The 18,804-nt window shown below is 33.4% G+C and overlaps 1 protein-coding gene across 3 annotated transcripts in view; it reads right to left on the bottom strand.

The window, feature by feature from the left end:
* The window catches only part of LOC126746342 (DNA topoisomerase 2), a 229,390-nt gene that overhangs the window by 28,649 nt on the left and 181,937 nt on the right, over positions 1-18,804 (bottom strand). For all 3 annotated transcript variants that reach the window (XM_050454561.1, XM_050454562.1, XM_050454563.1), the window contains exons 18-19: positions 16,050-16,214; positions 1,633-1,777 (exon numbers count right to left, since the gene is read on the bottom strand). In XM_050454561.1, coding sequence (XP_050310518.1) covers positions 1,633-1,777; positions 16,050-16,214 — 310 coding nt within the window. The remainder of the gene's footprint in view (positions 1-1,632; positions 1,778-16,049; positions 16,215-18,804) is intronic.

The following is an 18,804-nucleotide window of genomic DNA, read 5'->3' as shown; positions in this document are numbered from 1 at the left end:
AATATATAGTAATATTGCTATAGTAATCTAGCATCGAATCCAGGAGGTCGACACCTCCCATATACTGATTGTAGATCGTTACAGCTCTTGGATATGTGTCTTACCCTTTTTTGAAAATCGTTTCACCTTGACTGTTGGCATACTTCCAGCATATGTTGATAAAATATTTACTAATTTGTTGCCATACCATACAACAACAGATATTTTGGTACCATCAATTGTAGCAACTTTCTCTACCATAGCTCCTAGGCCGTTCTTTTTTAGTTCAGACTCTTTTGGCATATTGCTGTTTGGCACTTTATTTATTCTAACTGTTCCTAGTGGTAACAGACCCTGTTTTGTAAGATAAATTTGCAATGGAACGCTATTGAACCAATTATCGAAAAATATCTTATGATTTATATGTCTGGGTACTGTTTGTGTTAGCCGCAGAACCACGTTTGAACTCACCCCCAGATCAGGAAAACCATCACGTAAAATATTAGTTTTTCGGCAAAAAATTCATAATCGTAGAAAAAGCCGCTGGCTCCACTAAAAACAAACGCCTTATATCCCCATTTGTGGGGTTTTTACAGATTATATTGTTTTATGGACGAACGCGCTTGATTTTTACCTCTATTCTTTGTTAGACTACGCCATAATTCATTCAAGGAAATGTAATCTTCACTGTCTGAACCGCTTTTTGAATCTGTTTCTGGGATAATCATTTTTGATTCATTATTTTCTATTGTATCATCTTCAGAGTCTGACTCTGGGGTTAATATAATCGAAGGAATATCATCTGATAGTCCTTCGCCTTCACTACCATCAGCTATATTCATAACCACAAATTTTTTTGGCCATAGAAAAAGTTTTTCAGATCCATTTTTCTAAAATACCAGAAAAAATAAAATAATACCTAGTTCAGAAAGCATGTTGTGCCATAGATGTCCATGACAATTTTGCATAAAACTGTATATTGTGGCATATATGGCACAATCAAATTTCACTATTCTTAGAAGCACCTGGCAATACAACGCCCATTTGCAAAATTTCATAAAAGTTCAACTTGCTGTATTGAGATGGCGTCACATGACCGGTTATATGAAATTTGTGCTATATATGAAAATATCATGCATAAATACTTTGTATTAAGGAACAGTAATTGTGCCATATATGACCCACGATACGGTAAGAGGTTAAACATTAAATTTGTTAAAAAACTTTTTGAGTAAAACGGATTTTATAATTAGTAATAAATAAAAAAATATATATATGAATTTTAATTCTTCTTGAAAACGGTTAATCATATTAACTTGAAAATTTGCAGCTATGTATAATTTGATACGCCCTTTAAAAATAGGAAATTAAATAGTAGGGTTACTATTTAAACAAAATCGTCGATGACGTCTGAATCTTATTTTCGAGACACACTATATAACTTTGTTTTCAACCAAAAAGAAGGCAACTAAAAATAATAAACGACAGATCTGAGGATTTTTTTGAGCAAAAAAAGTATATGAACTACTGAACCTAAGAGACTCACACTGTATATAGAGGATTTTTAACTTTTTGTGAGGCTAAAAGTATGCAATATTTCTTTCAATAAAATTAATTTATTTTAATGTGTATGACGGATTCTTTAAACATTACCTTTCTTTGCAAAATTAATTGTTGTCTGCTTCAGTTTTCCATCTGATTTTTCCTTCGTCAACTTTCCGGCGGATTTCGTCTTCTTTATCACCCTGTCTTTGAGAGGACTCGTATCCTTAGTTAGAAGATCAAATTCGTCTTCTTCCTAGGTAGAAAACATATATTTATTTAATCAAAAAACTTACTAACTTAGAATAAGAAAGATTTTTTTTTATATTAAAGACAAAAAGACACTTAAAATGAGCATGTTGATGCAATACTTAATAAAAGGAAAAGAGGAAAATAGCTAAGAAAAGCATATCTGACTTGCCTAATAAACCAATCTTATATGTGAAGAATTTATAAACAGGTAGCATTGTACACTGAACTGGACTAGGTTTTGAAATAATTTCAACATAATTATCTACTATCCACTTTTTAAAGAAAATCTGAACCTGCTACTGGATAAAACTATTAGATTACGTCTTTTGTATCGCACAGTGTATCGTTATAATCATTCTGTAAGTAACTTTCTTCTTCTACCATATGTGCGTACATTTAAAGAGTTATTCGCTAATAAGTTGCATGGTTATTTTTTTTCACTTTAGAGGGATGAGGTAGGTTAAGGAAGAGTAGCCACATGGCTAGACTTCGCCTCCCTTATATCCCTATAGAAATGTATGTATGATATTCATTCATTATTTGTTTGTTAAATAAAAGACGTTTATTATTATTATGATTTTTATTATATTGCACTTTCCTTTAAATGAAATAATGTTCTTCAAACCAATTACAAAGAGCTCGTAAAGTGGTTATATAAAGGTATCAAATTTGTTATTTAATAATATTATATCTACAGACACAGTTCATTTTGCCAAAAATATTAAAATAAAAATACATTAGAAATAAACCTAAAAACGTGAAGTCCAAATACCATTGAAGCGCTTTACACTTTTGAGTGCTAATTTGATGGAAAATATACAGAGAGGTCCATTTAACTTGAAACAGCTTAATATCGGGAAAACAGTACGTTTTAGAACAAAGGTTTAATTAAAAGTCGTTTAATATTGTAAACCTAAACTACATTTTCAAGGCCATTTTAAGTGAACTTTAAATGTTACTATAGCCACAGATCTAAAAGGCAATACCAAATGTCTTGTAAACATCAAAAGACAGGTAATAAACCTTAATGTTAATACGAAGTAGGTACCACCCAGGGTTCAAAACCACCAGTAAGTAATTTTTAATAGTCAAAATATACTAAAAACAATGAAAAATTAACAGAACAAAAATATAAAGAAACTTGCTAATAGGTTAGGTATAGTGAATTCATCTGTTAAAATCTTTTCCTTTAGAATGATTATAAATATTGATGTTTTTGCAAGGAAAAACCCCTTTTATTTTTGTATTATAATTTCAATCTGACATCATTGGATTTTTTACACTATAAAAGTGTCCAAAAGAAAATGCTAGAAATTATTTTTATGTTCCTAGGGGGCGTAATTAGGTCAATAATTCAATTTTTATTTTCCCGGGAAAATGTGAACTTAATGTACCTTTTATAACATAATTAGAAACTATTAGAGGAATGTTTTCACTTTGGTCAAAAACTCATTGGCGTACCAACCTTCATAAAGTAGGGAAAGGTAGTAAAAGTGTAATTGCTTAAAATGCTACAACTTTTAAAAGATTTATCCGATTTTATTCAATTTGGGTTTGTTTTAAAATAAATTGTACATACTTTTAATTATTGTATCTAGTAATAGACGAAGGTTTTAGTAAAATTGATAGGAGGCGTCGTTTAAAGTAAAAATTCACGATTTTTCCACGAAAGTTTAAATAGCACAGTGTAATTTTGATAGCAGAATCGAAAAGTCGATTAAATTTACTAGAAAAAACCTGCAAACCGCAGTCGGCTATCTTTTCGAGTTATTACCGAAATAAGAATTTTTGACGCTTAATACGGATATGTTACTTAACATTAATAGCTATTTCTTTTTTTATATACACCTCCCTTCGCAGTTTATCTAGGCATAATCGGACTAATCCAAATTATATTTTAAGACAAAATTTCTAAAAATTTTGAAGTTATTATAATGAAAAGATAATTTAATTCAATCATAATCCTAATCTCATTACAAATACATGAGGTAAGTCTAGATATTAAATCTAGAAATTATAAATAAATTAGTTTTGAAAGTTGACATTTTTAATTAGCAGAGATTTGTTCTTGGTCAAATTCGTTTGATTTGTGGGGTGTTTTTATTGTTAAAATGACTTATAATAATGCTTCTATTGCTGCACGTGAATATGCTGTAAAATATCCTAAACGAAAGCATTACAGCATTATATGAAGTGTACATCATACGTTTTTTCATACGTTGAAGTTGTACCAAATATACGGTACGCGAGAAATTTCGCTTTATTTAGGAATTAGTCATCATTCGGCGTTCCGATTTTTGAAAGAATTTAAACTTCATGCTTATCATATATCCTTGCACCAAGTTCTATCAGAGAATGATTTTAACAAATGATTCGACCGTTGTTATTGGCTTAGAAAAATGTGCCACGAAAATCCTCAGATCCTCTTTCAAATATTATGATAAAGACTATGAAGATAAAGACTATGACTGATAAAGCTAGTTTTTCTACTTGTGGTAATGTTAATTTGTAAAACCTTCACTGGATGCGGAAAGTAGATTACGGCAACAGGTGGAGTCTAAATATCTGGCCCGGAGTGTTGGGAAATATGAATTATTGGGCCGTTTATTATTGATGCACATTTAAATCGTGAATCATATCTTAACTTTTTACAAAATACCTTGCCAATACTAGTAGATGTTTCCATTGACCTAAGGAGAAATGTGATAGTTTTATATTACTTATGGGGACGAATTAAGGACATTATGTGAAAAACACGGCCCGCAACAAGAGAAGATATGATAGAGCACATTCAAAATGCTCTAAATTCTATTTACTGAATTTTACAAAATAGTGGACACTTTGAATATTTGAAAAGTTTTTTTCTTTGGTTATAAGCAGTTTGCCTTTAAACATACTTTATTTTGTTTAGGATTATTATACTTTACTTATTTTTATTACTTTGTTATTTCATGTGCTATGTGACAAGATCAATCAGTGTTTTCCTAAAAAGAGGCTTAAAATAGGGTCACAGCAGGCCTCAGAACTTCAGCTAAAAACCTTCGTTTTTTTGGCTAAGTTGTGCAAGTATACAACTAATGCAAACATTATTCTTTATCATCAGAAATATCGTAGTCTATACAGAAAGACGATAGAAGCAGCAAAGGTTAAATATCATAGTGACCGCTTGATTGTGTACTCAAATAGACAGAGAGAATGTTAATCAATTATAAATGACTTCAGGCATTCTCACAAGAAAGTTTCAGAACCAGAAGTAAGACCAAATAGTTTAAATGATTATTAAAGTCCAGTTCAGAGATCTATTAGAATCTTTGATGTGTCGCAGATGCCGCACTAACTAGTCCGTGCGCCTATGTCATATTTATTGTTGCATGATATATATGTTTAAATGGCAAAATTTTATATTGTCTATCTATGAAATCATTTTAAATATACGTAAAACCCCATGTTTTATACTATTTTTTATTTTTCTTTCGAAAATGTCAATTTTTAGAAAGAAAATAATATCACAAGAAAATAATATCAAAAAATGGACCGCGGACTAAAATCCAAGCATCTTACAAAATATTTTAAACACTTCCAGCACTCACAGACTTGTCACCTCTTTTTAGCCAGTCTATTAAACAAAGATAAAACACCTGCGTTCTGGCGGTTCCTACCTTAGGCTGTGCAAGTGATTGTGTATCTCTCTCTATCCCACTGAATTTAAGAATTACGGGGCCGTACCCAAATAAATTTTTGGACCGTTTTTGTATTATTTTCGTCGTGTTTTTAAAGAGATCTTTACGGATGGGTCTATCGCCTTTAAAATAGTTGTTGGATGGGTTTATCAGCTTTAATAGTTGGGAGGGGGGCCATGTGAGGTTATTATTTGATGTGTTTTGCCGGTTATGCTTTTTACACGTTTATGAAAGTAAAGAATTTAGAATTTGGCCTGTATTCCTGTAAATTTTTTGCAGTTTTTACTGTGAGGAACAGTGTTTTTTTATTTGTGTTTGTGGATTTGTTTTGGTATTATACCTAAAGACCTTAAAATGTTTCGACCCTGGAAAAATAGGCAGGAAAATTTGGCAAATGAAGAGGAAAGTGTGTGCGGGCTTATGAAGACCGTGGGTGTACAAGAAAGACAATAACATTTGTGATAAAAACAATAAGAGTGATCTGGGCAGTGATTTAGACTTACATAGTTCTGATAGTTCATTTTCTAGTATTGAGGAAGCAAAAAGAAGCAAGGGAAGTAGAAGCTACAGAGGAAATCGAGTAGTTTTAAAAGAACAAATTTATCTAAATATCTATAACAATCTAAGGAATGATACTCAGTTCACAAATGATTGTAGTGCTTTGCAAAAAATAGCGTTTTTAACAGGGGTTCCCTATAGTACAATATGCCTGTAAAAAAGGATTAAACACAGAATAAAAGGGAAAGATGCAGGACAATCAAAGGGACTTGACATGGATATTGCCAAATTGCTAAGGAAAGGTGTGTATTCTAAATACAAAAACAATGATGTTCTGACCATATAGACACCTTATCGGCAAGGGACAAACATTTCTCAGTCTCAACCTTGCGGAGATCCCTGATAAAACTTGGATTTAAGCTTAAGATGGTTAACAAAAGAGCTGCTGTAATGGAATTGTCAGGAGGTGTATAGAATATTTGAGGAAAATTAAAAAAATTTGGGAGGAAGAAAGATCCATATATTATTTAGCCGAAACATGATATGATACATTTATGATTGATGTATAATTTCCATTCTCTGGGGAAAAAGTCTCTTTTTTGCCATAGTAAGAAAACAAGTTTAAAATTTTGTTTTTTACAGCTTACTGCCCCTGTTGTCCTTCAGTGATACAATAAAGACTGCTTCTTCCACCATTCTCTGGGAAAAATCCTGTTTTGCTATGGTAAGAAAAACACTGTTTTTAATAAGAAAACAAATCTAAAATTTTGTTTTTTACAGCTTACTACCCCTGTTGTCCTTCAGCAACACAATGAAGACTGCTTCTTCCTCCATTCTCTGGAAAAAAGTCCCTTTTTTGCCATAGTAAGAAAATCCTATTTTTATTAATTAAACAAGTTTAAAGTTTTGTTTTTTTCAGCTTACTGCCCCTGTTTGTCCTTCAGCGACACAATAAAGTATATATAATGTAATGCTTTAGAATCCATATGCTGATGTGCGAGATGAAGTTGGAATCCATGGCGGCAACAGAGAAACTTCCTTAATGGAAGAAACTGCTAAAGAACAATGGCAAAAAAACAGAATTTACAAAATTTGTATTAATTTTTTGGGCCAGATTCAAAAGAGTGGTTAAATTTATAAAAGTATTTAGTATCCTCACTGTAGTTTTATTATCCAGTATACCTACTTAAAATGTAGTGTTTTGTATAAGATTTTTAGTTTTTAGTATAAGCATTTATTTTTGTTAATTTTTATCTAATCTCTCCTAATATGCATAATAACTAAATACGAGGCAAACAAATTAATAAATACGTTAGGGATGTAAGGTGTGTTTTTTTTATAAGTAAAACTTGTGTCTTTTAAAGGCATAAAGTATAGACAGCCAGATGATTTTTAATGTAAAAGTTTATTTAAAAAAATATACTTCCAATTTTCTGACTACATAATTACTTTTTATCAAAAGAAGTTGGTACTAAATATAGAGATGGGGGATTTTCATGAGTATATTATTATAATAATATATCATAATATGTATTAATTAAAAAAAAACTATAATAAAGGGCATTGAATATGGCAGCCACAATCCCCATTAATAATCACCACCATGTAAAAATAAATCTCAATTCCCAAAAAAAGGAAATATATAAAATTTGAAGACAAACCAAAACATTTTACACTTTTGTGTCAAAAAGTAACTATTTAATGCCTTAATCCACAGAATAAATGGGCCTAAGAAATTTGTCACCTACTCTCTCATTAAACTCAAAAATGCTTTATTGTCAATATAAACATAGAAGTTGTAGATAAAGCCAATAGACTGTACATTAAAGGAATAAAAACGAGAAACTAATTTAAAATAAAATAAAATTATATAGTAAAACTTTGAAAAATACTTAAATGCTAATCATTAAAAATTCATCATAGTTTAGTTGCTACATAGTTTAGTACGCTTTACTAGCAAGAAATATTTTCTTCCTTGTACGTAGGCTTTTTTCAGTCTTAAGTTGTCTTATTTCTAGTGGAAGTTTATTAAACAGCTTTCTACCTCCATATATGATAGAGCTACGGACAAGTTCAAAATGAGGAATGGGTAGCCTCAACAAATAGTTTTGTCGCGTATTATAGTGGCTTCCTAAGTGGAGTTCCTGTTTATATTTTCTAAAAACTAAGCAAACTGTTTCCAAAATAAAAATACAACACAGGGTTAAAATATTATGACTTACAAAAAGCGGGCGACATGAATCACGAGGCTTGGCCCTATATAGATATCTAATGGCCCCTTTTTGGAGTACAAACACTGAACTAAAAAGTGAATTTGAACATAAACCCCAAAAGCAAATTCCATATCGAAGGTGCCACTCGATAATCGCGAAGTATGCAGATCTGGCGATGGAGAAATTAAGACTGGTGGCCATAACCCTTAGGGCGTAGCAGCCTGATGAGACTTTTCTACATACATTCACAATATGGTCTTCAAATCTAAGGAACTTGTCTATGGAAAGACCCAAAAACTTACTGAACGGTGGCATGTTGATGGCTTCATTATTTAAACATATATCATTTGTATTACATTTAAGGATATTTGTTTTGGAAACATTAAATGTCAAAAAATTTGCATCACACCAGTCTTTAATTTTTAACAAATTTGCACGTATATTGGCCTCGATTTGAGAAACATCAGAGTCGTGCTAGAGGATGGTGGTATCATCGGCACACCAGTTACCTGCAGTTGTGGCAGATCGTTCACATAAATAAGAAAAATTAAAAGACCAAGTACTGATCCTTGCGGAACACCCGCATTTATATTAAGTTCCTTAGACATACCACCATTAAAGTTGACAGCCTGGACACGATTTGATAAGTAGGAACGAAACCACTCAAGGGCAGTTCCCCTGAAACCATAGAGCTCCAGTTTCATCAGCAGCACTCTGTGACTCATGCAGTCAAATGCCTTGGACAAGTCACAGAATACCGCTGCTGCAACTTCACCAACATTCAGTCGGTTGTACAGGTGCTCTAGAAAGCTAAAGATAGCATCATTTGTGCTCACAGACTCACGAAAGCCAAACTGCTGAAGACTCAATACGCCAAATCTATTTGAAAATGAAACCATCCTCCCCTTAACGAGCCGTTCCACTATCTTGGCTAAAGTAGGCAATAACTTTAGTTACGTAGTAACTTACTTTAATAGTTTTCTATTTCGTTTCTTAATATTGACAACAGGAAAAGCAGTGTTAAAATTGTTTAATACTATTTGATGAAAGCTATGCAATGGGTTAACAGTAGTCAATACATTATTCCAACTTGACATATTGCAAAGAAAAGAGACTTGACTTGTTATAAGGGACTGATGGCGTTAAAAACTAAACTTATGAAATTAAAATTTTTGGTTAAACTCATTTAACGTACTTAAATCTTATATTTAAATTAAATATTATCTTGCTATCAACTATCCTGAATTTCTAACTTAATAAAACTAAACCAAAAAATCCCGAATAATAAAGTTTTAAATACAAATAAATTTTAAGGCCGGACCTGTGCAACTTTTCACGCTTGAGTGGCTGTGACCAAGGTCAGGCGTTTAACAAAATAGTACGTGGGCACATGCAGTCACATTTTACGAATCAAATGTATAAATTCTTTAAAAAATGCTTAAAACATTTATTTATTTAATGAAATGATTAAATATCGCTTAGAATAATACTTTATGACTCTTTCCACATAAAATTTTGCGGTTTAAAGATGCATGTCATGTGACAATAAATGCAACACCGGCACACGGACTATTTGCGGTACATCAAAGATTCTAATAGATCTCTGAACTGAACTATACTGTAATATTCCTTATTTATTACTCACAGATGTGAATACTAATATTGATCTTTTGCATTATATTCAACAAGTGTCAGCTCAAAATTCTTTTTTCTTTTATCCTGTTAGCCTTACTGTTGAAGATGCAATTAAAAGCTTAAAAAACCATAAATTAGCTGGAGCTGATGGAATATCATCAAAATTACTACTCCTTTTGCCTGACTCAGCATTGAATGCCTTACCTTCTGCCATAAACAATTCTTCATAATGGCATCTTTCCAGCATGTTTGAAAGAGGCAGTGGTTATCCCTCTTTATAAGGGTGAAGATTTGAGTGAGCCTTGTAATTTCTGTCCAATTTCTATATTATCTACCCTCTCCAAAATAGTTGAAAAACTTGCAAAAATCAGAATTTTGTCTTTTTTGCAACATAATTGCATTCTATTTGCAAATCAGTTTGGATTTCAAGCGGGAAAAGGGACTCATGACGCTGTTTTCGGCTTTTTGGAGAGTGTCTATGTGTCCTTAAATTCTGGAGAGTCCGCGGCGGCAGTGTTTTGCGATTTATCCGAGGCATTTGATTGTGTAGATCATGGAATACTGCTGTCTAAGCTCAATAATTATGGCTTTAAAGGTGTGGCATTGCAATGGCTAGAATCCTATCTGTCTAATCGTACCCAAAGAGTTACAGTATCTGGATGTTTATCTAACTCCAGATCCCTTAAAACTGGAATACCTCAGGGTTCAGTGTTAAGACCACTATTATTTTTGCTCTATGTAAATGATTTGGGTTCATTAAAACTGCAGGGCAAAGTGGTTTAGTTTGCTGATGATACCACCATTTTATGGAATCATAGAGATTCTGATAATGTTAGAGCCCAGGTTTTTAAGGATCTTAAGATTTTTTCGGAGTGGTGTGCTGCAAACAGGCTTGTATTTAATGTAGGCAAAACCTTTATTATGGGATTTAAGTGTGACGTTCAGGGCCTTATGTTTAGTGAAAACTCCCCCTTGCAATACAAAGAAAGCTGTAAGTTCCTTGGTATTACCATTGATGGTCCCCTTCGCTTCGAAGATCATATCCTAAATCTTGCATCAAAATTATCCTCTGGATGCTTTGCAGTAAGAATGGCGGGGCATGAGCTGGGAGGGGTAGTTGCACGTTCAGCGTACTTTTCTCTTATTGAGTCCCATCTTCGTTATGGCTTGCCTTTTTGGGGTTTATGCAACAAGGGATTATTAAACATAATTTTTGTGATTCAAAAAAAGGAAGTTAGATACCTATGTTCCGCTGGGTTGAGAGATTCTTGTAAACCTCTCTTTATATCTCAAAAAATTCTAACTCTTTTTATCTTAGAAACAGCTACTCTTATTCATAAATGTCCTAAACCTGCCTTTAACACTGGTCATATGACTTGCCAGGTTAACGATTTTCCCCCCTTTACTTATTTTTTAATCAAATTTATCAAAAAGATGCTTTTTTTTAATTTTTTCAATCTGTTTTGTTATAATTAATTTTGGTAATGTGTGTACATTTTATGGTAAAATGTTTTAGAGGTTATGTTTGTTTGAAATTTAAAGTGAATTTGGAATTTTTTAGTTTTTAGGATGCTTGTACACAAGATTTTGTTTTGTCTTACGTAATATAGCACTTTTTCTTTCTTTCTTTCTTTCTTTCTTTCGTTTACTTTTGACGAAAATTCTAAATTTTCATCAAAAATTTATTACAGATAGATTTGATAGTGTCAGGTTGTGGTGAAGTAATAGGAGCATGATTTCTTAAATATTTGTATGAATGAGGGCTAATAGTAAATAAAATAGAGCACCAGACAATTGTACTGGGTGAATACCTATACCTTTCTTTTGAAGCATTAAGCAAAGTCAAATAATTGTTCTGAAACAAATCTTAGAGTATCTGTAAAATCAACCGAACCTTTAAGATTTAAAAAAATATTAGTAACAAATATTAAAATTTTTTTGTTTTCGGATTCAAATTGATATGAATCAGGTTGGGAAAGCAATGTGTCATCTTCGGTGTCACCACTAGTAGTAGTTGTTGGAAACTCAGTGGTCAGATTATTATCTCAAAGGGAATGCCATCATTGTGTTATCAATTGTGTCTATGATGCTTTCTAGTTGACTCAAAGTATTTATTGGTGATTTTAAATTATAAATTAATACACAAACAGATTGGCCATATGAAAATGACTCTAGCTTTAAATTTGAATCTATAATAATTGCCCATGTTATTATAGGGGCCGGTGTATATTTTAGCTTAAACAATGTCAAATTTTCAATAGTGTTTTCGGAAATTCTGTGACAATCCTTTATTAAAAACCATCCTTCTTTAATAGGAACATTTTTGAATACTTTTATACATTCCTCAAAAATCTCAAAACAACTGGCCTTTTTGAAAGCAAGGTAATCTTTCTTACTTTCCTCTGATGGTTTAAAAAATTCTAGTTGCTTAGATTTTTCATCTCTACTTCTACCAAATAATAGACTTTTTGAACAGTAAATAAGGCAATTTGGAAAAATAGTTGGTATGGCAATTTCCTTCAAGCTAGGTTTTTTCAAAGTGACTGAAATAATCCTACCTGTAACAGGATCCTGCTTGAAATTTATCCATACAAATGAAATATACAAAGTTTTGTGTTTTTATTTCTCACTAAATCATCTCGCGGTCATTTTTGTTTTAACTCGGCGTTTTTGGGGAAACTAAAAACGTGAAGTTTTAGTCCGTTATCATAATTTCCGCGACATCCTGGTGCACAACACTTAAACCCATATTAACAGGGTGCCTTTACAACAACACGATCACACAGAAACGACCGAAAATTGATTAAAACTGGTATTTTTTTATTTTCAAACCGAAAAGGAACCGAACGCGAACTGGCGAATAATGAACTGTTTATAAACAATGAAAATTAAAACACGTGGTGATCTGAGTGAGCGCATCATCACAAAACACAGTCGCCCAACTAGAGTTAACGTACGTCTCGCCGCGATAGCATATCAATATTTCGCAGAGTTACTGCTAAATACTCTCTTCAGATCTTTTATGGCATGGATGCACAGACCGTGGCCCGCCGGTCGAATACTGGTGACCCGCCGACAACAAAAATAATACTCTCGTACATTCGAAAAATATTGAATTCTAACCCAGATAAAACAAAAAAAAATTGTTCGAAAAGTAATTTGAATCTCGCGCGCGCGCTATTCTAGATAGGTTCTGAATCTAGCGCTCAAAAATGCAAAGTCAAGTAACATCGCTTGCCGCCTTTATATAAAGTTCAAAATAGTAGAGAAATCAAGAATTTTCTGGCGCGATATAGCAATAGTCCCGAAGTCCCGATTGCTCGCGTAGGTAGATACACGAAGCTTCCAGAATCGTATGCGCGGTATAAAAGCCACGCTAACCGCAGCGACCGCGACGGACAGTTCGGTTTTAATTTGAGTGAAGTGTCAACAGAAAGAAATAAGGGCGAAAATACAAAGCGAAGTAATAAGTGATTGAGAATAAGTGCAGTTGAATAGTGTTTTGGGAAGGCACTAGGTCTAGTGTATATTTTAACTCGACTAGCCGGTGTCATATATTTTGATCCACAACCAACGTAGATATCAAAACAAAGGTAAAAACACAAAGTCACGGTCTCATCAAATCTCATCTCTCAACGTACATATCCTGTTGCAGTGTTAACCCGTCAAGTGCCTGTATAATTAAATTGTGAAATCGTAATTAAAACTCTGTTATTAATAAGTGTTTCTTTACCTATTTAATAAAATTTAGCTTTCATGTTGGCCAAATATTAAAATAAAACAAATAAATTACAATTTTTTTTTATTATATATTTTAAGTGTAATAACTACGTCATTATTTCAGATGTAAAATCTGTATTAAAATATTACAATTTCTGAGGAATACTATTTAATCAATTATTTTTGATAAATTAAAAAAGGATGGGTAATTTAAGTAGCTACTGTAATTGTTTTTAGGTGCTGTGTTAATTCCTCCAAAATTAGAACGCAACATGGAGAAGCCAGGACCTAGTAAAAAACGTAAGGTTAATGATGAAAATCGGCAGTTTCAAGAAATTTGGACTGAGAAACACTTCTTTGTATGTTCGAATAACAAAGTCGCTTGTTTAATTTGCAAGAATTCTGTTACGATTGCAAAGGAATATAATGTAAAAAGGCACTATGAAACGCAGCATCCTTCGTTTACCAAGTTTTGTAAAAGAATGCCTAGAAAATGCCGCTAAGAAAATGTTCCCAGAAGCAGCAAAAAGTTTGAGAAAATTCAACTGAATCGTATGACTATCCAAAGACGAATTATGTCTTTGTCAGGTAATATTGCGGAACAATTGAAAAAACTAAGAACATTGAATTTTTTTCATTAGCACTCGACGAATCCACTGATATTAGTTCCACAGCTGAATTTCCCATATTCATATGAGTTGTTACTCAAGATTTTGAAGTATTAGAAGAGTTATTAGGAATGTATTCATTGAAAGGTCAAACCAAAGGAGTTGATATACTCAATGTACTTTTGGATGAGTATTCAAAAACTGATTTGGACTTATCAAAGTTATGGGGAGTTGCGATTGACGGTGCTCCTTTGATGATTGGTGTCAATTCCGGGCTAGTTACTTTGTTAAAAAAGCATCTGCAAGAAAAAAATATAAACGCTGAAGATCTCATGCAGTTTCACTGCATTATAAACCAAGAAGCCCTCTGTTCTAAAAAAATTAAATTTCAAAATGTCATAAAAGTGGTAGTTTTGACTGTAAATTTCATAAAATCACGAGGACTCAATCACAGACAATTCAAACAATTCCTTGATTAGATCGAAAGCGAATGCGGAGATTTACTGTATTATATAAAAGTAAGGTGGCTAAGTCGGATTGACATTGGAACGATTTCTAAATTTAATAGAAGAAATTGGAATATTTCTGATGGCGGAAAAGCAAAGGGATGTTCCGGAACTTAAAAATTCTAAATGGTTGTGTGATTTGGCTGTGAGTGTTTTTTAGTTGACATAACAAATCATTTGAATGTCTTGAAAACACGGCTTCAAGGCAAAAATTAACTGATATCCCAGCTCTATGCTCATGTATCATCTTTTCAATGCAAACTGACACTTTTCAGATCACAACCGAATTCTGGAAATTACAATCATTTTCCGAATTATAAGAAAATGGCTGAAAAATTCAACAAAACTGCGATTAATTTCAGTTATGTAGAAAAAGCTAGATATTTTGATTCAATCTGCTCAAAACAGATTTTCGGAGTTTAAAAAAGTAAAACCTCTGTTGGACATATTCAGCCATCCTTTCACAATTTTAGTTGAAAATGCGCCCGAGTCAATGCAGTTAGAAATTATCGATATCAAAACGGCCAAGATTTACGCAACAAATTCAACGAACGAGACTTGCTGAACTTTTACCGCTGCATTGATAAAAATATGTACAAAGAGTTGCGCATAAACGCTCTGAAATGTTGCAGCTTATTTGGTTCTACCTATATATGTAAACAAACTTTTTCAATACTAAATAATAATAAAACAAAAAATCGAAACCACCTTGCAAATGAAACTATGGAAGCAGTTTTACGTCTTGCTACAAGTAAATTTGAGCAAAATGTAAAAAAGATTGTAGTGCAGTGCCACGGTTCAAATTAAGAAATTCTTTTTCAATTTTAATAAATTATTATCAATTCTTTATTGTCTTTATTTACCTTTACCTGCCGGCCTCCAGAAGCCCGCCATCAGTTCATGATTTGCTCGAGTGGCCCGTAGTCTTAATAAGTCTGTGTAACCATGCCTTATGGCATTTTCAACCAGCCTACATGTGATGACGTCACGACAATTTTTATTTTAGCCCAGAGGCCTTAGTTCTTAAGGAGGTGTTAGATATAGCCGCGATCCACGCTTAATGAAACACCCTGTACAGCGTCTCCGTTATTCAATAAAAGGTTGAAATTCTCTTTTAGAAAAAGGCTCAAATGGAATAATGTTTCGAATAAAAGTTACTTTTTTCCGTACAACAAAGTTTTATAAGAAAAAATATATGTTTATAATGAAGTTAAACTTGAACTGTTCTAAAAAAATTGTGTTAGATTAAAAATAAATTTCACCACCTTCTTTCCTCCGTAACACCACGTCATTTTTATTCATAACTTCTTCTTCTAAAATGCACTGTTTTCCATATATTAAGCTTTTTGTCAAGTTAAATGGACGGTCGTGTAAAATATAAGCTCTTGTTTTATAAATGATCAAAAATCAACTTACCTCTAGTTCGGCTACTTCTTTCTTAATTGGCCTCTTTCCCTTATTTTCCTTAGTCCTTATGGCAGCTTGTATCTTTTTCTTAAGATCGTCAGAGACAACTGGTGCTATCCGCTCTGCATTCAATGAAGGTTGCGTTTCTGCGTAATTTATTTTGCCCCTCGGAGCCTATATAAGAAATAATAATAGAAACATTAATCGATTAAAATATAAAAAATATTTTCTCAAGAAGCGTAAGATGTAGGGGAGAGATCCCTATTTTGGACCGGCTCTTAAATTGGACCATCGCCTTTATTCGAATAAAAACTGTGCCCGGCGCCATTTGTTGGCCGGTAGATATAGCTTATATATTTGCTAGCCGCAGGCCGAAAGAAGAGATCTGTACAGTTCGGATAATTCGGGAAAAAACATGTGTTATGTTTTCGTGCTGGCTGATGTAATTTTGCTGTTAGCTTCTTAGGGCTTTATTTTTTTACTGGTGAGTAACTTTGTCATCTGCCTAAGTATACATTTTAAACATGTTGTCACCTATTATTTCGCCTAATAGTTTACCTGTTTTTTACATCAAAACCGTTTTAAAAACGACTATTTTAAAGTGAAGTTATAGTATCCTAAATTGAACTACTTAATAATTCTTATTTTGGACCGGTCCAAATTAAGCAACTTTTTTTTTCTTCAAGGTAAATATGTCACAACGTGGAAAATATAGAAAATGGAACGAGGAAAATATGAAACAAGCCTTAATTGCCTATCAAAATGGAGGTATAGGTTTAAACGAAATAGCTAGAAGGTATAAAATACCGAAGGCAACTTTAAAACGCAGAATTGACGACAAAAACAAACATGGTCATGGAAGTGAAAAAAAATTTGGACGAGCCGCAGATCTTCCACCAGAAATTAAGGAAGAGATAGTAAAGCATGTTCTAGAGCTTGAGAGAAGTCTGTTTGGAATCACTCGTAGTGATTTAAGGAAACTCGCATACAATGTCGCCGAAGCGAATGGAATTCCGCACAGGTTTAAAAATGGACGAGCGGGCAAAAAGTGGTATTATTGTTTTATGTCTAGACACAAAGAGCTATCGCTTCGCCAGCCGGAGGCAACTTCATCGGCGAGGGCTGTAGGGTTCAGCAATGAAAAAGCTGTTTTTAATTGCCTCACTGCTCTTTATGATAAACATAAGTTTGGTCCGTCGGAGATATATAATGTCGATGAGACCGGCCTTTCTACAGTCCAGAGATCGCAACAAATAATTGGACAGAAGGGTTAGCATCAAATATGATCTCTTACAAGCGGAGAACGTGGAGTAAACACGACATGTGTTTGCTGCATTAATGCTGCTGGTATGTACGTCCCACCGATGCTTATATTCAAGCGAATAAGATTCAAAGATGAACTCAAAGAAGGCGCACCTCCAGAAACAGAATTTGCTTGCTCAGAATCGGGCTGGATAACGAGTGAATTATTCGCAAAATGGCTAAGGCATTTCATCAATTTTGCGAAGCCATGTAAAAATAAGAAAGTATTTTTGATAATGGATGGACATACCACCCATACAAAAAATTTAGAAGCCATAACTTTAGCAACGGATAATGGAATCATCATGTTGTCACTACCAGCACACACTACCCACAGGTTGCAACCCTGTGACGTCTCATTCTTTAAGCCCCTTAGTTCATATTACAATCAAGCAGCAGATAAATGGCTTCGTGCGCACCCTACCCAAAATATTACACAATTTCAGGTATCAAGATTACTGGGAGAAGCATATGCAAAAGCTGCATCAGTGGGAAATGCTATAAGCGGATTTGCGAAATGCGGCATATGGCCTTTAGATCAAAATGTGTTTGATGACAGTGATTTCGTTTGCCTTTCCAATGTAAACATCGAGCCTACAAATGCGCCAAAAGACAACATTACCTCTCAATAAACGAAATGTCCCAGAGTACTTCTACTAACAACAACAGCCTATCCCGACATGCCTTCACATCCTCAGATATATCGGTAGAGCTCGCATGCTCCAAGCCATCGCCTCAAAAAAGAAAATCCATTTCTGAAATATCTCCTCTACCAATTTTAAAGCGACAATCGCGCACAGGTGCTTCCAGTTCTACGACAATAATAATTAGTAGCCCCTACTAGGATGCCCTTGAAGAAAAACAACATAAGAAAGTGGCACCTCCTCAAACCGTTAAAAAGGTATTTTCTTCTTCAAAGCCGACCAAGGGACAGTCCTCTGCATCTAAATCTGATAAGGGAAAACGCCGTTTGCCGCAAAAGTCATCAAGTGAATCGGAAGACGAAGAGTGCCTTTGCCTCGTTTGCCTATCTCCAATTTTGCAATCTGGTCCAGGGGAAGAGTGGATACGCTGTGTTTTGTGCAAGAAGTGGGCACACTTAAAGTGCACCACTTGCAATACTGAGTTCTGTGAATGTATAAACTGCGAGTCTGACAATGACTGATTTTTTTCTTTTATATACCCAATATAAAATATTGGCTTATATGTATATTAGTAAATTAATCTCAGAATTACATTTAGTTTTGTACTGTATTTTAATAGTTTAATAAACGTTTTTTCATTAAAAATAAAAAAACGTAGACATGGTCCAATTTAGGGAACTTACGGTTCAAAATAGGAAATCAGTATCATAAATTGGACCAATGACTCTATTTTGATTTGTTTTTTTTTGCTAATCACATGAACAGGTTTTAGCCTGTTTTGTAAGCTATATAAATTTATAACAGGCCTAAAGTTATGT

The sequence above is a fragment of the Anthonomus grandis genome, chromosome 17 (assembly GCF_022605725.1).
Source record: "Anthonomus grandis grandis chromosome 17, icAntGran1.3, whole genome shotgun sequence".
Lineage (NCBI taxonomy): Eukaryota > Metazoa > Arthropoda > Insecta > Coleoptera > Curculionidae > Anthonomus > Anthonomus grandis.
The sequence above is the reverse complement of the archived record's forward strand: the minus strand, read 5'-3'. Positions and strand labels throughout refer to the sequence as shown.